Source organism: Elephas maximus, chromosome 2 (genome assembly GCF_024166365.1).
Source record: "Elephas maximus indicus isolate mEleMax1 chromosome 2, mEleMax1 primary haplotype, whole genome shotgun sequence".
Lineage (NCBI taxonomy): Eukaryota > Metazoa > Chordata > Mammalia > Proboscidea > Elephantidae > Elephas > Elephas maximus.
Window position 1 is genome coordinate 66,849,974 of NC_064820.1, and position 24,034 is coordinate 66,874,007.

A 24,034-nucleotide genomic window follows, 5' to 3' on the forward strand; every position below is an offset into this window, starting at 1 on the left:
TATTTTTGAAACTCTGGTATAAGGGAAATCTCTAGATTTCTTATAGTTGAGAGGAATTAGTCATGCAAATTAAAATTAAAGCAAACATTACATTAACAAGTACAAATATTAGGAACGTCACAATGTAGATCATAATTAAATGTGACATTGTATCGTTTGATATTTCTATATAGATCTAAATCCAATATGGACTTTAAGGTCCTTGTACATTAGCTCTCCATCAATAGATTACGATTAAGACAATCCTATGCCCTATCAAAAAGTGCAAGTAAAAGAATCATAATAAAGAAGTTGGACTAGGAAAACAATCAATCAATCAATGTCTGTTTAGTGCCCAGCCCCAAAGTGGCAAATGTGTAGAAAATACTGTATTGTGGGAATTCAGGGGTAATTAATAGTTCTCAACTAGGTGCACATACACCTCAGAATCTCCTGACGATTTTTTTTTTTTCCATAATAGTTTATTGTGTTTTAGGTTTAGGTTTAGGTTCTGGTTCCCGTTCAACAATTTCTACGTAAGTTGTTCAGTGATACTGCTTACATTCTTCACAACACATGAACATTCTTGTTATTTCCGTTCTGGTTGTTCTGTTTCCATTAATCTAGTTTCCTGTCCCCTTACGGTCTCATCTTTGTTTTAAGAAATTGTTGATCCTTGGTCTGATATAGGTGATTTTTTAAAGGTGCACCATACTTAAGGGTGATATTATTTTTTGAGTCAGTTTGTTATTTAACTACAAGATGACATTAGAGGTTAGTTTCAAATCAAGGTCTGAAGGGTATTTCGGAGCAATTGCCTCGGGAAGTTTTCCAGTCTCCATCAGTCCAGTAAGTATGGTTTTGTTTTTGTTTTTTAGAAATTTGAGGTTCTGGTCCACATTTGCCTTCCATTTTACTAGGGTCCATCTCTTGTGGCTCTGATTAGAATGACTGGTAGTGCTAGCAGGGCATCCTCTAGTTCTTCTGGACTCAGGGTAGATTAAGCCGTGGTTTGTGTAAACTACTTATCCTGTAGACTAGTTTCTTCTTTGAGTCTTTGGTTTACTTCTTTCTTTTTTTGCTCTGGGTGAGTAGGCCAATAATTGTATCTTAGATGGCCGCTCGAAAGCTTTTAAGACCTCAGACATTACTCACTAAACTAAGATGTAGAACATAACTTTATGAACTATATTATGCCAATTGACTGAGATGTCCTACGAGACTATGGTTACATAGTCCTTCAAACCCAGACATTCCTTCAACCCCAGAAAGCTAATTCCGTGAGGTATTTGGTTATGTCTAAGAAGTATCCATAACTCTGTCCCCTCTCCTGATGAGTTTTTCAAAAACAGACTACCCTAAGCCCCACCTCTTGAGATTCTAAACCAGTAGGCCTAAGGTAGGGAGTCCCTGGGTAGTGCAAATGGTTAAGTACTTGATTACTAACTGAAAGGTTGGTGGTTCAAACCATCCAGAAGCACCTTGAAAGAAAGCCTTGGCAATCTGCTTCTGAAAGGTGACAGCCATTGAAAATTCTACAGAGTGCAGTTCTACTCTGAAACACATGAGGTCACCTTGAGTCAGAATTGACTGGACAGCAACTGGTGTTTTTGTTTTGTTTTGTTGTTAGGCCTGGGTAGAGCTTGCACCTCTATATCTGTTTAAAAAAAAAAAGTAAAACCCTGTTAGGTTCTTCTGGTGAGCATGGTTAGGTAAGGATCACTAGATAGAATGGTTATGGTAGGCTGGATTGGTGGAGAAAGCCCCATAAAGAGAGACTTTAGATGTTCCTTGCTAGGTGCGAAGCGTTTAAATAGGTAGAGAAGAAAAGAGGAGGACAAATCATTCTAGTCGCTGGGGCAAGACGTGCCACACTGAGCAAAACTGAGAAGCAGAAATGGGCAAGCACTCTTTGGGGGAGAGTAGTAGGCCGTTCTGCAAAGAATTCAAGGCAAATAAAGATGCTAGAATGTCCACTGGGTGTGGTAATTAGAAAGTAATTATTTGACTTTTAAAAATATAAGGCAGTAGAGGATTGAATCCAGATTTAGGAGTTAAGAAGTGAATGGGTGGTGGAAAATCAAGGCAGTGGGAATTTAGAGCACTCATCTGAGAATGTGGCAAGGAAAGGAAAGGAAAGCAAAAAATAGAATGGAATTTAAATAGTAAGAGGAAGACCAAGAGATTTTTTTCTGGAGAAGGGAGCCTGAACATGTTCGCAGGAGGTAGAATGGAATGCAAAGGAGAAGAAAAGAAGGGACAGTTTAGAGATAGAGTATAATTGGGATATATACATCCCAGGGTTAATGTATTTGTTTAAAGCCTGAGGTACATCATAGAGAGATTACACCAATTTAATTAGAATTAAAATTTGAATAAATTTACGGGAATTGGAATCTCTGACAACCAAAAAGTCTCTAAAAAAAAGTCCAGAGCAGAAAGCGAATAGTAGAGGGAAAAAAAGTTTCCGCCAACCGTGCCTATTTCTCCCACATGATCCCAGACCCACAAACTTTGTGGAAGTAATCCAGGATAGATAAAAAAAATTGAATGGAAAAGCTTCAAATTAGAATACAAATACATATAATCTGAGCTAGAACTGGAGCTAAATTGTATCTCTGTTCTTCCACAAGGAACAGGTAACCCCTTAAGGTGAGTGCTGGCTCTGGCCTCAAATCTCAGTTACTAGCTTAATGGCCTCTTCCTTGGAGTAACCCCTAGGGTTTGTGTACTAATAATCCAATGCAGAGAAGCAAAACAACAACAATGAACAACAAGGCATAATAAGGAATTCCAATAATTAAAAATTTTTGAAATGGATTATAAACTCAGAATTCATAAAATAAACCAACATCAGCCACTCTTAGTAAGATGGGTGATGGAAATGGTTTTTGAGCAAGAACATTCTGTCAGTTAAAGTTAGGGTAGACTAGAGCAGGTAAAAGAATACAACCCGAACTGTAGAGTTCTTGCTATCCTTTTGATATGAGGTGATGAGGGTCAGAGCCAAATCAATGTGTTTAGTTTTATATCACTGGATACAAAATCCTAACTAATGATTTGAGGATTACAAAAGAGAACTAAACTTTTTTTTTAATGAGATAGTTTTACTTTGTATTAAACTTTATAAATTTCCAAGTACCTTTTATTATTTCATTTGACCTTCCCCAAAACTTTGTGCAGTTGGCACCCATGTTCATTGCAACACTGTTTACAATAGCAAAAAGATGGAAGCAACCAAGGTACCCATCAATGGATGAATGGATAAATAAATTATGGTGTATTCACATAATAGAATACTACACAACGATTAAGAACAACAATGAATCCATGAAATATCTCATAACATGGAGGAATCTGGAAGGCATTATACTGAGTGAAAATAGTCAGCTGCAAAAGGACAAATATTGTGTGAGACCAGTATTATAAGAACTCTAGAAAAAGTTTAAACACAGAAGAAAATATTCTTTGATGGTTATGAGGGTGAGGCAGGAGGGAAAGGGGTATTCACTAATTACATAGTTGACAAGAACTATTCAAGAACTATTTTAGGTGAAGGGAAAGACAACACACAATACAGGAGAGGTCAGCAAAACTGGACCAAACCAAAAGCAAAGCAGTTTCCTGAATACAACTGAACGCTTCGAATGCCAGAGTAGCAGGGGTGGGGGTCTGAGGATCATGGTTTCAGGGGACATCTAGGTCAATTGGCATAGCAAAATGTATTCAGAGAACTTTCTGCACCCACTTTGATAACAGGCGTCTGGGGTCTTAAACGTTAGCAGGCATCCATCTAAGATGCATCCATCGGTCTCAACCTACCTGGAGCAAAGGAGAATGAAGAACACCAAAGACTTATGGTAAAGATAAACCCAAGAGACAGAAAGGGCCACATAAACCAGAGACCCCATCAGCCTGAGACCAGAACTAGATGGTGTCCAGCTACCACCGATCACTTCCCTGACAGGAAACACAACAGAGAATCAGGACCAGGATAACAGTGGGATGCAGATCTCAAATTCTCGTAAAAAGACCAGACTTAATGGTCTGACTGAAACTAGAGGGACCCTGGAGGTCATGGTCCTGGACTTTTTGTTAGCCCAAGACTGGAACCATTCCTGAAGCCAACTCTTCAGACAGGGATTGGACTAGACTATACGATAATGAATGATACTGGTGAGGAGTGAGCTTCCTGGCTCAAGTAGACACATGAGACTACATAGGCAACTCCTGTCTGGAGGTGAGATGAGAAGGAAGAGCAGGACAGGAGCTGATGAATGAACATGGGGAATACACGGTAGAGAGGAGGATGTGCTGTCTCATTAGGGAGAGAGCAACTAGGAGTACATAGCAAGGTGTGTGTAACTTTTTGTATGAGAGACTCACTTGCTTTGTAAATTTTCACTTAAAGCACAATAAATAAATTAAAAAAAAACTTTGTGCAGTTGGAAGAATGGAATTTATTATCTCAGGTTGATCAAACATGTAACAGAGACACAGAACAGTTTAATAAGTTAATTCATTCAACATTTGTTGAGTGCCTACTATGTGCCAGGCACTGTTCTAGTTAGGGTTGTGTATCTTGCTAATGCTTGACCCAGAGTCAGAATCCTTGATCCGTTATTGTTGGTGGAAATGTAGTCACACTGCATTCATTTATGGCTGCTATTCAGTGGCCCACTTGAATACTAAACCCATGATGCAAAGTTTATAAATATAGATGCTGGGGCATACCAAATAGCATAAGTCTTTTGGGTATGACTTGGAAAGGTTTTTGTGTTTTGTACATTAGGCAAATTGTATGTCTCACACATGTTCATGGAACAGGATGATGTATATACAAAATACCTTTGTATACTGATTAAAGATTGTCTCATAACCCACAGGGTGCAAGGTATGTAACCGTGTATAAAATATGTTATGGAATAATTTTAAATTTATAGCTTTATAGCTCAATGTCTTTGGATTCTTTAAAGAATTTTCAAGCAAATAAATAGATGCTTTATACATTAGTCATAGAGACATTAGAGAACAGGCTCTATTAGACACCAACTCAGTTGCTAAAACTCTTTAGATTTTCAAGAAAAAAAAACTGAGCCCTGATTTGGTCAAATTCTATTCTGAAACAGAGGTCTTGAAGTGAAATGTACAGTAATTTCTGGAATGTAAAAAACCCAACCCAGTGCCGTCGAGTCAATTCCGACTCATAGCGACCCTATAGGACAGAGTAGAACTGCCCCATGGAGTTTCCAAGTAATGTAAAAGCAGACGTTGTTTTCCACATGGTCTAACCAGTGTTTTTCATATAAATTAAATGGCCCAAATCCACTTTACAACGGATTTAAGAGGTTTTCTTCTTTTGACAAGTATACCTCCAATATGTTTAAATTACAGGTGAGCTCGAGTCTTTTAATGCTTTTTGTTAGGGTCTACTGGACTCCATTACTTATATTAGTTGAAAACTCTAGGACTGTGCATGTATGTATATGTATCCGGTTTCCAATTTTTAAATTTTGAAACAGTGTTTTTAGTTACAACGAGATTAACAAATACTAGAGAAAGTGGGGCACGAAAAATGTTTCCTCAACATCAAGTCCCAATACTAGAAGCAAGAGCCACAGGTTTGGAGGTTTGTACCCGGTGCTGGAAACATGGTTTCCAGGATCCCTGCCAGGAAGGAGAGTCTTGCTCGCCACATTGCTGATGTGGTCAAACTAGTCAAGTGACTCTGCAGAAAATGCACAGCCCTTAGTCAAGCTGATGTATCTGACCTCCATCCTTGAGTCATTGTAGTTGGCTTTACAGGCCAGGACAAATAAGCCTTGAGCCCAATAGTAGGGCCAGGATACTAGCATCTGATGCACCATAAACGGAAGTCAAGGCCGCGCCAATGCAGGGCTTCTTTTTAAGCGGCGATGAGCTAAGAGGCAAGGTCAGGAAGAGGCAGATCTTCATTCCCTGACTTATAGAGTGGCTGACCATAAAGCTGTTCCGTTTCTTTCAAAACTGGATGGGAAACCTGAACCAGGTGTGCCTTGGGAGGATTACCTGGGTCAGCCACCTCTATATGTGGGGTGACACTTTCAGATGAAACACCAAACTCATGCCGTCACTGGCCAGTCCCAAATTTGCATCGCTCAGCCCCGCACTCCACCCGGAAAACCCTCAAACCTCAAGGCCCTCAATCCTTTGCAGCAACAGCTTCAACTCATAAAAGCCAGAAAAAAAAAAAAAAAAGCCAGGGCGTAAAGAAAAGCACCGGCTCGGAGGATCCCGCCTCTTTTAGGCCGCGCGCTGAAATCAAACTCGACGCAGACTTGTGGGGGGCCGGGCCGCGCGCACTCCGCTCCCCGACCCAGGCAAGCCCGGGCCGCCGCCCGCCCGCAGCAGAGCTGGGCGGGGCCGCCTCGAGACAGCGGAGAAAAGGGAGTCTAGGAGGAAGAGACGCCGGAGGTGCGCTCTGCGCAGGCGCGCGGCGCCCCGCCTCCCCAGCGTCGGCTGCTGGGCGGGAGGGGCGGCCCCTCCTACTCTCCGCGGCGCCGCCTCACGGCCCCGTCCCTTGCTTCACCCCGACGGCCCGGTGTGCGCGTCCTCCCGCCGGCCTGCAGGCCGGGCGCTTCCGCCTGCCCCGCCGCTGCTCCTCGCGGCCCCAGCTTGCGTTCACGCTGTCGCCCGGGCCAGCGCGGCCGCGGGCAACCGCTCCCCCTCCCACACGTACCCCGCCCCCTCCCTGCCTTTTCCGCTCTCCGATCCCCCTCCCTCGGCCCGCAGCCGCTGCTCCAGATGAGGTGATGGCAGCGTCCAACTTCGGCAAGATCCAGATCGGGATTTACGTGGAGATCAAACGGAGCGATGGTGAGCCGCGTCGCGGGCCTGGCCAGCCCCGCGTTCCGGTGTACACGGAGGGGACGCGGGCGCCGGCCGCCTCATTGATTGCTCCGTGGGCTGTGGGGGCGGGAAGGCGGCGGCCGTGGCGCTTTTGTGTGTGGCTTGTGTGCGGGTGAGGCCGGCGTGGGGTCCGCCCGGGGCGCCGCTGTAGTGCTGGGGGCGGGGAGGGGCCTTGAGGAGGGCTGCGGGGGGCTGGGCCGCGGGGGACGGCGGGCGGGCAAGGGGCCCGGGTGTCGCGGCCTGCGCCTCTGGGGGCTTCGGGCGGGCGCGGTGCCCGGGAGGACGGCCCCTCGCTCCGCCTGCGATCGCCATCCTCTCCGGCGGCTGCAGCCCTGAAGGGAGTGGGCTTCGTGAGGGCTGACCCTGCCGCGCGTTTCCTCCCGGCCTCTTCATTTTTACTGGTCTCTTTGAACGTTGGGGGTGGGGAGGATGCAGAGCAGTGATTTCAGCGTGTGCAGAGCCGACTTCTGCTTCAGAGGCTGAGATGGGGGGGAAGACCGATTCCGCTGGTTTAAACTGCTGTGTGGTTGTCAGGCCTCTCCCCCGGCTCTCGTTTCTGGAGCTTGTTTCTTCATTTTTGCTAGCCCCTTTTTTGGGAGAACGATGTAGAGAATGTCATGCTCAGCCATGAATAAGGATGGGGGAGCAATGGGAAGAAATAGTCGATAAGCTTTTCAAAGATGATGAGACTGAAAGGGAAGGAGAGGAGATGAGCGCCGTCAGTGCGAGACATTGCCCAGAGGGTGGGGGCGGGCGACCGGATGTTGATATTTTCACACCCCCGGGAGAGGTAAGAGGGAAGTGTGAGGGGCGGTGAAGACATGTTTAAAAAAAAAAAAAAAAAAAAAAGGCTTGTGTGTCTTCCTGTAGATTCCTCTTGGGGAAAATGTTTATTTCAGTAACTTTGGGTGGGGAGTGAGGCACGCCGCCAGACTTGGAAACAACCTATGTCGTAAAGGAGAGAAGTAAAATTCTTTTCTTTCGGTGTGAATATTGAAGGAACTAGAGGTGTGTGATGTTCTTTACTGACTCTGCCTCGCTAAACCAATTTCTTTAATTTATGGCTTACTTTCTGTCCCTTAGCCTAGTCTGTAGCAATCTTGGTATCACATCCGCATCGTCTGGGTTTCTACGAAGTTCGACCAAGTTATGAGAAGCTAGATTGACTTATCTGTGTGATATACTGGAAGACCCAATATAGGTGATGGATTTTTTCCCCCTTCTTTGTACTTCAGGTCGTTTGTGTTAGCAACTGGAAGCATCATTATCCTGTATGTAAAAAGATAGATTATACCCATTGAGCTTTAGAAGTTAATGGTAACACTAGTGGGAAAGAGATGTCTCCTTTACTTGGGTTGGGGTTTCTTTATTTTTTTTTCTCCTCAGATTAACTTTATTGGAACAGCGCTGTGTCATTTCCTTTTTAGGTGAATGTGATTTCGCTGTATACCAGCAAAAGTAGTATTTACATATAATTTTCAAAACTTTGGGTGCAATAAAATGTATCTTTTTAACCTTCTTATAAACCTTTCATTATGAGTGTTAACTGTAAAATCTGTTATTGGAAAAAGTAGCATTTATTTGACATTTGAGAGGTTTGTATGTTTTCAAGGCATTTTTCTGAGTCGACATTTTTTTTTAAAATGTATTGAGCTTGAAGCTGTATTGGTTCTTCTGGAGTTCTAGCCTCTTGTTAATTGCTGTCAAGTCAATTCCTAGAGCCTTATAATATTCTTTGCCCTATTCAGCCTGTACCAGAAATTCTCAGACATACAAGAGTATTGTGTTCTTATATATGTGTTAGTAACCTAAACTCACATTTCAAAAGCAATTTTCCCGTAAGAAATAATGGTAAAAAATGGAAATCTTTACAATGTGTATTATCCTAACCTAGTAGTCTTGTGATACTGTACATATTTATGGGCCTTGGGTGCATGATGGAGTTGGTGGAAGACAAAAGATAAGTTGAGAATTTGAAAGGAATAATCATTTGCATTTAATGATGGTGTTTCATAGTAGAAACTGATATATCAGAGACCTCCCTCAAGCTTTTCCTTTTTCCCTTTAAAGACACTTTTGCTTCCTCCCCCTTGTATAGCAGATCTGTGTTGAGTAAAACACTAGTGGTTATTGTAACTAAAATAAACTTTACTGTTTGATGAGCACTAATGCCTGAGACAATAGAAATCACATAAATGAAGAAGGGCTGCTTCAGATGGCTATTAACTAGTTACTTGATGTTCTGCACCTTGTTAGTGGTAATCCTTGTCCTTTTTTCAGACCAGGCTTTTCTCATCAGTGATGCTTATATGTTAGGGCATGTTCCAAGGGCAAACAGGTAAACTTAAGATGATTTATACTATCTTTCAAGACCCTGCTCAAAAACTAATCCCAGCAAGTCTTCACTGTGCTAAAACCAGATGGCCAGCTTGCCTCTGACTTCCTTAGTCACTTTGTACCATTCACTAGACATCATATTTCCTTGACTATTAGTATTTAGGTACATTTCTCTTAATATTATGCTTTCAAACTATACTAGGGGAGGGGTGGTATGAAGAATGCAATGGTGGGGGGATGGCAGGCTAATAGACTGTTAAGTTCCCTGTATTCCCCTTATGTGCCTGGCAGGGTTCTTTGCATTTGTTTTTGAGTAAATCATCCATTATTGGATTTTTGGTTTTCAACATTATTTTAATTAACCACTCAGACGAAATCTTACTGGGAGGTGAAAGTTCCATCTAGGCTCATCTGTACTGCAACTATTCTACTATGACCCCCCACTGCCTACACTGGCCCCTTAGTTCAGGATCCCCAGATTCCATTGAAACTGAGTGATCTGCTAAGGCTAACTTGAGTTTTCTGGTATTCTAAGGTTAGAGATGACAGGAGTTAGGCTTGGACTACTGAGATTGTTCCCAGCCATAGATGATAATCTAGTATGAAATTGGATTGGTTTCTGGAAATGGACACTTATGTGTAATTTATTCTCTTGCATTTGTCTTTTAACTTTATGATTCAATTCCTTAAAGTCCAACGACTCTAAAAACTACAGTATTAACTGTTGTGTAGCTTAGTCTTATTGGCAGATTTTAAAAACTGCACTGTTAAAGCATTTCTTACTGGTTGTACAGCGTCTGTGACTACGTTTTGGTAAATGGGGGAGGGATAAGAAATGTTGAATATTTCGAAGCTGCAGCCAAGACGGGATTATTTTGGGGGTCATTTAGTCACAATGTTGATATATAGGAACTGAAGGAAATCAGGATGTCTAACCTAGAAGGATTCTTGGAGATAATCTAGTTGTCAGTTTTACAAAGGTAGAAACTTAGTCTCAAATAAGTGGATTGTCTAGGTTTATACAGCTTGTTAATGACAGCCATGTATGTCTTGCATAGCAGAGAATCTATACTGTTAAGAACTGTAGCGGTAAAGAGAGAATTCTGTTACTTCAGAAACATACTGATTTCTACAGCCAGATAAAGGTATAGGAGATTAACTTCTTATTTGGGAAAGCCACCAGAGAGCAGTGTCACAGAGCCCGATTGGAATGATTCCTGGGAGAACGTGATACAGTATAGTCACTAAAACCAAAAAACCAAATCTGTTGCTGTTGAGTCAGTTCCGACTTATAGCAACCCTATGGGACAGAGTAGAACTAGAACTGCCCCATACAGTTTCCAAGGAGCGCCAGGTGGATTTGAAATGCCGACCTTTTGGTTAGCAGCCGTAGGTCTTAGCCACTACGCTACCAGGCTTTCCGTATAGTTACTAGAAGATCACAAAACCAAGAATAAATTTGTAGGACTGTGAAAAGAAAATATTGCTGCTTCTTAATTAAACGGTGGTGAAAAAGTGTTTTTGATTAGCCCTGAAATCCATGGGAAATTGAAAAATTTCAAAGAATTTTTGTTATTTGGGAATTTTGGAGCTTAGGGCAGGCAACCTTTAGAAAAGGTTTTAAATGGCCTAATTCTCATATGGGAATTCCACAACACTTAATTTTGCTCATGCAGAACCTATACATGGACCAAGAGGCAGGCATTCAAACAGAACAAGGTGATACTGCACGGTTTAAAATCAGGAAAGGTGTGTGTGTCAGGGTTATATCCTTTCACCATACTTACTCAATATGTATGCTGACCAAATAATCCAAGAAGCTGGATTTAATGAAGAATGCAGCATCAGGATTGGAGGAAGACTCATTAACAACCTGATATATGCAAATGACACAACCTTGCATGCTGAGAGTGAAGAGGACTTGAAGCACTCACTGACTACAGCCTTCAGTATGGATTACACCTCAATATAAAACAAAAATCGTCACAACTGGACCAGTAAGCAACATCATGATAAGTGGAGAAACTTTTGAAGTTGTCAGTGATATCATTTTGCTTGGACCCACAATCAGTGCCCATTGAAGCAGCAGTCAAGAAATCAGATGACGTATTGCATTGGGCATATCTGCAAAACACCTTTCTAAAGCATTAAAGCAAAGATGTCACTTTGAGGACTAAGGTGTGCCTGACCCAAGCCATGGAATTTTTAGTTGCCTTATATGCATTCCAAAGCTGGACAGTGAGTAAGGAAGACCAAAGCAGAACTGATGCATTTGAATTATGGTGTTGGTGAAGAGTATTAAATATACCATGGTCTGCCAGAACAATGAACAAATCTGTCTTGGAAGAAGTACAGCTAGAATGCTCCTTAGAAGGGAGGATGATGAGGCTTCATCTTACATACTTTGGACAGGTTATCAGGAGGCACCAGTACCTGGAGAAAGACATCATACTTGGTAAAGCAGAGGGTCAGCAAAAAAGAGGAAGACCCTTCAGGAGAGGGATTGACACAGTGGCTCAAACATAGCAATGATTGTGAGGATGGCACAGGACCGGGCAGCATTTTGTTCTGTTGTACATAAGGTCACTATGAGTCAGAAGGGACTCAGAGGCACCTAACAACAACAACAACAACAATTCTCCACATACTTTGCAACATTTAATCTTCTGGTAGTTCATCTGTATGTCATTGTATAGGTTTTTGGCAAATAGAACGTGTGTATTTAGGTAATAAAAATGAACCACATAGCAATTTATTGTTTTTAGGTTCAGTTTTGTAACTCTGATTATGGGGATGGGATGGGAGAATTTATAGATTAATAATATCCTTTTATATGGTGACTAGCATGATAATGGTTCCATATATGTATTTGTTAGGCCTTCATAATTTGCCAAAAACCTATTGCTGTCAAGTTCATTCCGACTCATAGCAACCCTATAGTACAGGGTAGAACTGCCCTATAGCGTTTCCAATGAGTGCCTGGTGGATTCAAACTGTCGACCTTTTGGTTAGCAGCTGTAGCTCTTAACTACTATGCCACCAGGGTTTCCATAGTTTGCCAAGTGCTTCCAAATGTGTTTTCTAATTGGATCCTCGTAGAAACGGTGAGGTAAGCAAGGTAGAAAGGTGGTAGAGTTAACATTTTTATTGAGGTGAAATTCACGTAACATACAGTTAACCATTTTAAAATATACGGTTCAGTGGAATTTAGTGTAATCACGGTATCGTGCAACTACCACCTCTCTATAGTTTCAGAACTTTTTCATCACTCCAGAAGATACCCCGTAGATATTAAGCAGCCACTCCCCCATTTGCCCTCTTCCTTTGTCCCTTGGTAGCCACTAATCTCCTTTCCGTCTCTATGGATTTGTCTGTCACGGATACATCATATAAAGGGAATCATACAATAGTCAACCTTTGTGTCTGGCTGCTTTCACTTAGCATAATGTTTTCAGGGTTCAGCCAAGTTCTGGCATTTATCAGTACTTTGTTCTTTTTTAATACTAAATAATAATCCATCGTATGAATATACCATAAGTTGTCTACCCATTCATCTGTTGATGAACATTGGAATTGGTTCTATCTTTTGGCCATTGTGAATAGCGCTGCTATGAACATCTGTGTACAAGTTTCTCTGTGGACATATCTTTTCATTTCCCTTGGGTATATGCAAAGGAGTAGAATTGCTTGGTCATATAATAATCCTGTGTTTAACTTTTTGCAGAACCACCAGGCTGCTTTCCACAGCAGCCACACAGTTTTTCATTCCTACCAGGCATGTATGATGGTTCCAATTTCTCTAAGTCCTTGTTTTGTTTTGTTTTTTAAAGTCATCCTAGTGACTGTGGAGTGGATTTTCTTTGTGGACTTAATATAGAAAAGTGAATAAGCTCATGGACATTGGAGTCTTGTCTAAAGAAAATTTAGATTAAACGGAGTATCATCTCATTGTTGGTTAACCCTAAGTTAACTTTTTGCTACTCTCTCCGAAGAGTGAAATGAAGAGGATATCCTTTTTTAAAGTTACGCTTCTAATTCTAGTCCTTCCCTATGGCCTTCTCATTTTCGGCTTTAACTGTTTTTCTCCCAGGGTGGCACAGATGGTTACGTGCTAGACTACTTTTGGTTTGAACTCACCCAGAGGCACCTTGAAAGAAAGGCCTGGTGGTCTGCTTCCAAAAGGTCACAGTCTTGAAAACCCTGTGGAACTCAGTTCTATTCTGCAACTCATGGGGTCACCATGAGTCAGAATCAACTTGAGAGCAACTGGTTTGGTTTAGTGTTTATTTTTCTCACTATCTACCCATAAAGCCTGCAGTTCAAATGGACCTTCAGTGGTGTACGGGAGTATTTAGGTGTATAGATCTTAAAAGATTATGGCATGTCACAAAATAATATCTCACATTGCTCTGTTTTCTTACTGCAGATATCATGAAATACAGTTTTATTTACAGCCTACTGTATGTCAAGCAAGGGAGCCCTGGTGGCACAGTGGTTAAAGTGCTCAGCTGCTACCTGAAAGGTCAGTGGTTTGAACCCACCAGCTGCCCTGTGGGAGAAAGATGTGGCAGTCTGCTCCCATAAAGATTTACAGCCTTGGAAACCATATGGGACAGTTCTACCGTGTTCTCTAGGGTCACTTTGAATCAGAATTGACTCGATGGCAGTGGGTCAGGTATTGGAAATACAAAAAGGATAAGGCACACACATAGTTCCTGCTCTCAAACGTAAATAAATGACTGATATGTAGTGTGATTAGTACTGATAGAGAATGCCATCTATGTGTACATCATAATTACTGCCCTTTTGAGGTTTAGGTCCTTGAGTTAGACTCTTAAAGTTATGGGTCTTCTGGATGAAAAGTACATGTTACACATGCTGCCCCCTCACCTCCTCTAACCATGACCGTTATCATTCATGGCATGCTTTCCTGATGAATCCACATTCAGCCTTGGAATCCTTAATGTCGTACTGCCAGCCTTGGTAGACCCCATTAGTCAGTTGACATCTTCATCATTTGTCATTACTGGCCTATTTTCTCTAATATCCATTTGAGTTATAACTTTTAACCTCTGTTTTGATATCTGAAGGAATAAAGTCGATTCAGTTTACATTTCTGGCAGACGTGCCCCTGGCAGCAGGTTTCTCTCTCGATATCCTGGGTTGGAGTGCAGGTAAACACAGGAACCAAGGTAGCAGAGCATGAAAACAAGTAGAACCAGCTACAGGTGCCAGTGGCTCCACACAGTATGGCCAAGGGACTATAAGAATCAGACATCTTCCTGGTCTATATTTTGTTTACTGTCAGAGATTTTTTTTTCCAGGTTTTGATTGGCCATTAATTTTAATCAGACTTCACCTATATAAAAGATTTTAAAGGAAAGACAGGATAACAAGGGGGCATCCTTATAGTAAAAGTGCTAAGAGTCTACAACCAGCTAAGAATGACCCTTTTGATCATAACTCTTGACCAGCAGCTCTCTTTCCAGCCTCACCTTCGTATCTTACACCTTCCACACTGCTGCTTGAATTGTTTCTCTAGTAAGTCAACCTAGGTGATTGTTGATACCTGAAGGGAGTTAACATTTGTGTGTCCATTTGTAAGCCAGTTGCTTTGCTAAACGTATCATATACGGCATCTTGTTTGATTTTTACGACAACCTATAAGGTAGATGAATCTTCTGCAGTTTACAGAATAGGAACTCTTTACTGCACGGAACATGTAAACTGTAAAGTATTTAAGCCTTAAGAAAGGCCATTTCAGACATTAACATCATATGCGTTGTTCAAGGCTTTGGTAAGTATTTTAGGTGTATGGGATATGGGTATATTTAGTGTGAAGATTAGAAATGTAGTTGTGGGATTCTCTTTCCAGACTGGGTAGGGCAAATGTAGTAGGTCACAACCCTGACTGCTCATTAGAATCACCTATGCATTTGGGGGCGGGGGGTGGGGGAATTAAACAAAGGAACAAAAACCCCACCAATATCTGGGTCTTTTGTCTAGATATTCTGTTTTAATTGGGTAAGTGTGGAATGAGGCATTAGCATTTTATTTCAGTGTGCAGCCAGGGTTGTGATCTGTTATTTTAGAAAAAGTGCCATCTCCTAACAGTGATCTGAAAAGATTTTATGGAAAGTGAAATTTAAGTGGTGGGAAAAAGATGACCAGTAAATCGCTTTTGTGGGGGAAGGAGACATTCCAGGCATGTGGCACAACATCAGAGGAGCCCCTGATCTGGAAACAGAGGGCAGTCAGGTAAAGAACGATTTAACCAGACAGAAGGGAGAGTGAACGTGAGGAAATAAGGAAGGAGTGATCTGTGATAGCTTTTTAAGACATGGAAATAAAGGTGAGGTAAGGATCTTGGAATTAATTTCTAGGATGCTTGGAAGCTACTGTAGGACTTAATCTCCTGAAAGCAGTAGTAGGAGTTGGTGATTAGTGATAGATTAGAGGGAGAGTAGAGCTGAAAATGAGAGCTAGCAAGGATAAAATTGCATTATTGTAGGAGGGTGAACAACCTTAAGGATCAGAGATGAGCTACAGAAACACTGCAAAAAGAGTTGCTGTCATATGGTGATGTATCACTTGGGCTGAGGAAGCGACAGAGTTGAAAAAAAAGACTAAACATTTGGAAAGTCTCGAGTGTAGGTTATAAAATCTCTTCAGTTCTGTTTAATCAAGCTAATCCTGTTGATGAACACAGTATGGATGACTGGATAGCCTGTATGCAAAGAAGGCGTCTAACTCACCTGAGGCAGTTTACTGTTTTTGCCACTAATATCTTAAAAGTGAGTGAGTGTAAGATTTAGGTCACTTCAGGTGAATTTCCACATGTAGATCAGGAATTTACTATTCTGTAACTAACCCTTTTGCCCTCTTAAGACTGAGCTACAGTGTATTAGCCAAGGCCCTCTTGGAATTCCTGGAAGGGAACAGGAAGGAAAAACTGTATTTAAAGAATCTGGTTTTAGCCTTTAGTTTTTAAGGGATGAAGGTTTTTGATTTCTTGAAATGCAGCTGTTCTCTACTTTTTCTTTGCTCTTATTTTTGGCTCTTTTTTTTTTTTTTTTGTGCCCTGGCTTTTGTCATCCCTTTTTCGTCCTCAAGATTCTGAATGACATATCGGCATTTAGAATCTTGTAACTGCTATTTTAGGACTTAAAAAAGGGATAGGAAAACATTAGGTTTTAAGAGTCAAAGCCACTTTTGAAGTAATGGACCAATTAATGACAAGAATCAATAATTTTTTAAGAGTGAGTATCAACCATAAATGGTTGAAGTTAAGGTAAATTTTTGCTCTTCGTTTTTGTCATGCTCAGTCATATTGGCCAATATGAAATATTTAGGGTGTGTTGATGAGAAAATTTTTTATCATGCAATGGGAGGGACTCGGATATAAGTGCTTGACAACCTTTGCCATAATTTCTCTCCTGCAGCCCTGGACATTTTGAGTTTATGTAAAGTTCATATATCATGACAAATACCCATGTGTTGTGTATGGAAACTTCATTCCTAAGATCAAATGGAATCTATAGTACCTGTTCTACTTGAATGATAGGGAATACTTTCTGTAAGCTGTGCACATGAAATTTCATTACATTGTATTTCATGAAAACTGAGTTGGGGGTGCAAATGACATTAGACTTCTTTTTGTTTGTTTGGTAGTATTTTTAAGCCTGTAATTTACTATGGTAGATAGTAGATAATTAGTGAACTGCCTATATTATATTTAGAAAACAAGACTAAATTAGAGGTCCTAATTGAGTGAAGTAAGTTTTAGAATTTAACCAGACACAGCTCTTTGATGAAATACTGCTCTTGGTCAAAACTTGGCTTGTACTTTTATAATGAGGAAAATGATGTGTTCAACATTACACATAAATGAGTAGCAAATCTGAGATTAGAACACAGATTGTTGCCAGATTCTACACTGTAATTTCTTTTAGAAAAATTCTTTGTGTACTATGGATATTTCAGGCATTGGAAGTCAAATATACATAATGCTTTCATTTTTCTTCCTATATTATAATTTACTCTCATTTGTTTCATTAATCCAAGTAGTCGCTTTATCCGATGCCCTTTGAGGGTGTGGATAAAGGACTTTTCACTAGGAAAGATTACTGTGTCAGTTAAAATAGTAAATAGCTTTTACACGCGATGCAAGCGCTCTGTGTCTCTGTAACTTCTTTTGAAAAAGAAATTATGGTCGTCTCCAGTCTGTCTGTCATTGCCTAAATTTAGGCCCTTCTCACTGACAAGAATTTCAAAAGCTTAGACAGGTACCATGCTGTCATGTCAAAGAATGCTTTCTATCTGATGAGCAGCTATATTGTCGGGAAAAAAAACCAGATTATAGCAACTTGCTAAGAATGTGCTGACATAATAGACCAGTTTGGGTGTCTGTTCAGATTTAGTGATCTTTATTTTACAAAATTGTTATTTGAACTTGTTTTGGAATTCTATGTGGGTTGCATTTTTACTGTTGTTTTGTTTCCACAGTTATAGCTGAGGATTGACTATAGCATGACCCTAAATATATATGTATATTTTCTTTGTATGCTCCTCGAGTTGCAGTTTCTTTAAGAGTGGTACATTGCCTTTAACCTTACATGTTCTTTAGGGTTCCTATTAAGAGCCATTCTTTAATTAAAAGTAAATAGAGTAGCAAAGTGTATATGGGTTTTTGTGTGAGAGACTGACTTGATTTGTAAACTTTCACTTAAAGCACAATAAAAATTATATATATAAAAAAAGTAAACAGAACTTGTTTTCTTCCTATCCTTCAGATCTTTACTTCTTTATTCACGTAGGCGCTTCTTTGTCTATTCCGTTAAATGATAGTGTTCTTCAGGGATTGGTTCTCAACCTGCTGTACTTTACAGTCAGTATTCTCTCCCTGGGTAAACTAAATGCTTCTCTTCAGCCCAGGCCAAAAAAAAAAAAAAAAAAAAAAATCCATTGCCATTGAGTCAGTCCCTGCTGATAGGGACCCTATCATACAGAGTAGAACTGTCCCATAGAGTTTCCAAGGCTGTAAATCTTTATAGAAAGCAGACTGTCACGTCTTTCTCCTGTGGAGAGGCTGGTGAGTTCCAACTGCCAACCTTTCAGTTAGCAGCCCAGCACTTTAACCAGGGAGACATCTCAAATTCATCATGTCCAAAAATGAACCCAACGTCTACCCCCTTTCAGCCCTGCAAATCTGCATCAGTATCTCTCATGTCTTCCTTGACTTGTTCTTTCTTAATACCATATCCTATCACATTCTCTTGAATCCATACACTTTTTCCATCTGTACAACTATCGGTCAGGCTAGCATTATATCTTGCCTGTACTGTTGCAACAAATTCTTAATAGGTCTCTCCATCTTTGGTTATTAGTTTTTGAAAGTAATTTTCAATCAAATAATTTTTATCCCCTCATATCCTTGGTTAAAACTTTTTGATAGCTTCCTCTTCTGCCCTTGATATGTATAAAGCTCAACTCTAATATGGCCTGCAAGACTCTGAACAATCTGACTTGCCTCTCCAGTCTCATTTCTTTCCACTTTGTTTAACGGACACTATAGGAGGAGCTCTGGTGATGCAGCGGTTAAGACCTCAGCTGCTAACCAAAAGATAGGCAGTAAACCCTATGGGGCAGTTCTACTCTGCCATATAGGGTCACTGTGAGTTCGAATCGACTTTACAGCAATGGGTTTTTGGTTCCATACTCTAGGTACAGTGAACACCTCACTTTCATCTAACCTAGGTAACTGCTACTTCTCCTTTACGCTTCTGTTAAATATCTCATCTTTAGGGAGGTCGTCCTTGATTCCTAGACTAGGATGGGTCCCCTGCTTTATGTTCCCCTACTCCCCTCTGCTTACCCTGTCAAATACTCGTAAGATTGTATTAACTGTTAGTTATCTCTCTGGCTCAGATCCAAGTTCTACTGTATCCGCAGTGCCTAGCAAAGGGTCTCTACACAAATATATTTGCTGAACAAATGATTAAGTGAATTTCTAGCTTGGGCTGTTCTTTCAATTCTCTGTCTATTCAAGTTTTGGCATTCTAAAAAAAAATTGGTTTGTATTCATCTCAAGGCGTCAAAAGTATGACATGACAAGGTATGTGTCATTGCTTTTAATGCATACCTTTAATTTTCCTTTTAAGTTTAATTATCTGTTTTTAATAGCAGTCAGTGGTTAAAGCACTTGGCTGCTAATCGAAAGATCGATGGTTCGAACCCAGTAGCTGTTTCGCAGGAGAAAGATGTGGCAGTTGCTCCTGTAAAGATTATAGTCTTGGAAATCCTGTGGGGCATTTCTCCTTTGTCCTGTAGTGTTGTCGTGAGTCAGAATAGACTCCGGCAGTGGGTTGGTTTATAGTAAATCCAAAGTTCTGTAAGGGTGTATACCTTCTCCCTCCTCCTCTCCTCTGCAGCCACCCTGTTCTCCCATAGGAGACAACAAGTATTACCAGTGTCTTGTGTATTTGCATCAGTGTTTTTTGTTCGGTTGGTTGGTTTTTTGCGTTTTCGAGCAAATATGTGTTTGTGTATGTCTATTTATATGTGATATAGGTATGTGTACGTATGTATTTTTTCCCTTACAGATGGTATATGGTACACACTGGTGCTTCTTTAAAAAAAAAAAAAATTTTTTTTTTTTTTTTCCATTTAGCAATGTCTCGGAGAACCTTTTTCTTGAGTCCATAAATTTTCTCATTCTTTCTCATAGCTGTATTTTATGACTGATTAAATATACCACAATCTTCTGTTGATGACATTTAGGTTGTACCTAATCTGTACCTACTACAACCTATACTGTATTGAATAACGTTGAACCTTTTTCATGTTATACATATGTGGATATATCTCTAGGAGAAAGTCCTAGAAGTAGAATTGTTGGTTCATAAAGTTGTATATTTGTAATTTTGGTAGATTTTGCCTTCCATAGAGAACGTATAAATTTACCTTCCAGCAGTATCTAGGGTTCCAATTTCTCTATATCCTCTCCAGATGTTGTTATTGCCTGTCTTATTATAGCTGTTCTGTTGTTGTGTGCCTTCAAGTTGATTCCAATTCGTCGTGACCCACCCCGTAGGACAGAGTAGAACTGCCCCATAGGATTTCTTTAGACTGTATTCTTTACAGGAACAGATCACCAGGTCTTTTCTCCCAAAGAGCAGCTGGTATGTTTGAGCTATGGACCTTTCAGTTAGCAGCTGAGCCCTTAGCCATTGCACCGTCACGCTCTTAGCCATTATAGTGAGTACGAAGTGACATCTCATTGTGAGTTTGATTTGTATTTTCCTAATAAATAATGATGTTGATTATCTTTTCATGTGCTTATTGGCCATTCGTATATCTTTGGATAAGTAAATTTAAGTCTTTTGCCAGTTTTTTTGTTGTGTTATCTTTTGTTGTTGAATTGTTAGAATGCTTTATATATTCTAGATATATACTAGTTCCTTATCAGATATATGATTTGCAAATACTTTCTCCCATCCTGTTGATTGTCTTTTCACTTTTTTGATAGTGTCCACTGAAGCACGAAAGTTTTACATTTTGATAAAGTCCAGTTTATTTTTCTTTTGTTGCTTGTGCTTTTACTGTCCTGTCTAAGAAACCATTGCCTAATCTAAGGTATGACCTACTCCTTTTACTTTCTTCTACCATCTTCTCCATGGCCTATATTACCTGAGATATTTATATATGTTCTTCCTTGGTCTTAACCTCTTAAAACAGAGAGCAGAGTAATTGGGCATTTGTCAGCAAATACATTGCAGTTCATTGGTGTTATCCATAAGACCTTGGGTATGTTTAAATTCTACCCTTGAAGTTATCTGTCTTTGTTACCAGGGCTTAAGGGTGGTAGATGGTTGCTTATTGTATGTGTAGGTGTGTATATGTGGTATAATGTGCCTGGAGTTCAAAGAGACCATACTAAACACAGCATAGAACCAGGCATAAAGCGATTCATGGAAGGTAGAGTTCAAACTCGAACTATGATAACATCTTGTACTTCATAATCATATCCTATATATGATTTTTAAACAAATCAGTGGCATGTGATTCAGTTTACTAAAAAATTATCAGCTATACTAAAACAGCAGCAAAAGCTGGGAAATGAAAATAAATGGATTAAAAAAAAGGGGGTTAAAGTAAAAAGAATGTTTTAAAAACTCATAAAATTATATTTCCATGTGTACTGAAGTAAATATGGATGGATTGATATGATATCTGGGATCTGCTTCAAAATTATCCAGGAGTGATGGTGGGAGGCATCCCAACAGGATTGGCCATGTGTTAAATATTAATGAAGCTGAATGAAGAGTATATGGGGGTTTATAATATATTGTACAGTAAAACCCATCAAAGCCAGAACCTGTGTAAGGTAGAAGCCTGTCAGAGAAGGAAAACTGGAATATTTTCCACTAAAACAAGTGATAGAAAAGTGGCAAGACTGTGCCGCGTCAAAGATGGAAAACTTGTGAGACCTGAGAAAACAAGGCAGTACCATTGAGTTCTGGCTCTTACAGGTTTCACTGTATATGTTTGCAGTTTTTCATAATAGAGTTAAAAGAATTTTTTTTTTTAATAGAAACAGTTAAAACAAAATGACTCTCCAGACCTTATCTTTCTCCTGAGCTTCAGACCTGCCTTCTAGATATTATATTAGCACATAGATTTCCTGCTAGTATGTCAAATTTAACTCATCAAAAATGGAGCCCAATTACTTTTTCCTTACATCTCTTGTATTTTCCTGTATTCCATATCTTGGTTAATGAAAACACTGTATACCTAGTCTCCCAAGATAGAAATTTCATAGATATTGTCAGCTTCCCTCATTTCCTGAAGATTTTTGCTCCTCACTCACTGCTCTTCTCTTCAACCCTGGCCTCTCAGTTCTTTAACCTTTGTTGCAGTGGTCTTGACCTCCACCTCACCTCACCTCACTATACCTTGGCATTCTTTTCTTACCAATACCATTTCCATAGTGTCACTTAGAGGCGCTGATTCTTCACTCACCTACCTGCCTCCCCTTTTCCTTTCCAGCGTACTCCCTCGAGTATCCTGACTCCATTAGTTTTTTGACCACATCAGGATTTGCAATCTTACTATTTTTTATTGTTGTTGCAAAAAACTAAAAAAAAAAAAAAAAAAACCAAACCCATTGCTAGTCAAGTTGTTTCTGACTCATAGCGACCCTAGAGGACAGAGTAAAATTGCGCTGCAGGGTTTCCAGGTGTGGCTGGTAGGTTTGAACTGCTGACCTTTTGCTTAGTAGCTGAACACTTAAAAGCTGTGCGACCAGGGCCTTACTTTCCCTCAAACCCTCACTTGCCTCCTGATAAAAGCACTCCCTTGTACGTATAATGTCAACTACCTTTACTCTTTCTTGATTGACAAAACCCCAAATCACTTTCTTATATATATTTTAAATACCCTTTCCCATTTCTTAATTGGCTGAAAGTGATTGCAGGGGAAAAATGTTGAATTTTTGTGACTGATCGCAATTTAAATTCATGACTGCTTACCTTGAATGAACAATCATATCCATAGTCCAGTCATTCATCTTTCCTTGCAGACTTTTTTTTTTTATATAAAATCCTTAGTATTTATCTACTCAGCCACACTCCCAGCAGATGACCTTGTTTGCTGTTTCACCACTGAAAGATATAAGTGATTACAAAAGAACTTCCACACATCTACCATATCCACCCACCTGCTAGCATCTGTGCCTATAACTCTGCCTTCCTTACTCTTGCTTTGGATGTGTGTTTGCCTGTTCCTATTTTAGGCCGAAACCCTGGTGGTGTAATGGCTAAGTGCTATGGCTGCTAACCAAGAGGTTGGCAGTTCTATTCTGTTCTATAGGGTTGCTGTGAGTTGGAATCTACTCGACAGTAGTGGGTTTGGTTTTTGGGTTTTATTTTAGGCCAGTTTTTTCCACTTGTGTGCTAGATCCTATCCCCACTCACCTACCCAAAGTCACTACCTAAGCAGCTCTCGCCTATCTGTGCTGCATCATTAGTTTTTTATTTTGTTTTTGTTTCTCTATTAAATCATTCCATCAGCATATTGCAATGGTTTTTTTCTTTCATCTTAAAAAAAAAAAAAGACCTGGATCCTACTTTCACTTGTAGGTATTGCTCTTACTTAACCTGTGGACAGCATTTCACACAGTTGATTTACTTTACCTTTCTTGAAACACCTTCTTCACTTAGCTCCTAGGACTCTACTCCTGGTTTTTTTTTGTTGTCGTTGTTGCTGCCGCTGTTGTTCCTTTTTTTCTTCCTGCTAACTTCTTGATCTTCTTTGCTGGTTCCTCATTTTCTCCCTAACCTCCATACATTGAATACCAGGACTTACATCCCTTTTCTCTTGGTGATCACTTCTATTTTCATGGCTTTAAATACCATCCATATCAGTGTTCTCCAGGCTTTTTTTTTTTTTTTCCATTATCATTTCCCCAGAGAGACTTTTTGGACATTTCTTTCCAAACTCCGCCCCCCTCCCCTGATGTTTTAATACCACAGATATAGTATATATCTGTAAATGTGCTATGGCCCTTTGAAGGGCCACAAACCATTGTGGTATCTAAGATCTCCCCCTCCCAAGAACCAAATTTTGCCCCCTTGGGGGGTGTTATTACCCCTATTGAGAAAGCGTGCCCTAAAAAAATGCTGAAAATTCTGAAGTTTATAAGCCTGGGATATCCCCAGTGCATCAGACAGCCAGTTGCTACCTCCACTAGATGTCCAATAAAAAAACCAAACTAAACCCACTGCCATTGAGTCGGTTCCGACTCATAGCGACCCTAGGACAGAGTAGAACT

At 40.3% G+C, this 24,034-nt stretch overlaps 1 protein-coding gene across 3 annotated transcripts in view; it reads left to right on the top strand.

The window, feature by feature from the left end:
* The first annotated feature begins 6,523 nt into the window (after positions 1 to 6,523).
* KIF2A (kinesin family member 2A) overlaps positions 6,524 to 24,034 on the top strand; it is a 79,731-nt gene continuing 62,220 nt past the window's right edge. Inside the window, exon 1 of one of the 3 annotated variants that reach the window (XM_049864163.1) lies at positions 6,524 to 6,834. In XM_049864163.1, coding sequence (XP_049720120.1) covers positions 6,771 to 6,834 — 64 coding nt within the window. In that variant the 5' untranslated portion in view covers positions 6,524 to 6,770. The remainder of the gene's footprint in view (positions 6,835 to 24,034) is intronic. The other 2 variants (XM_049864153.1, XM_049864143.1) reach the window with 2 other exon arrangements.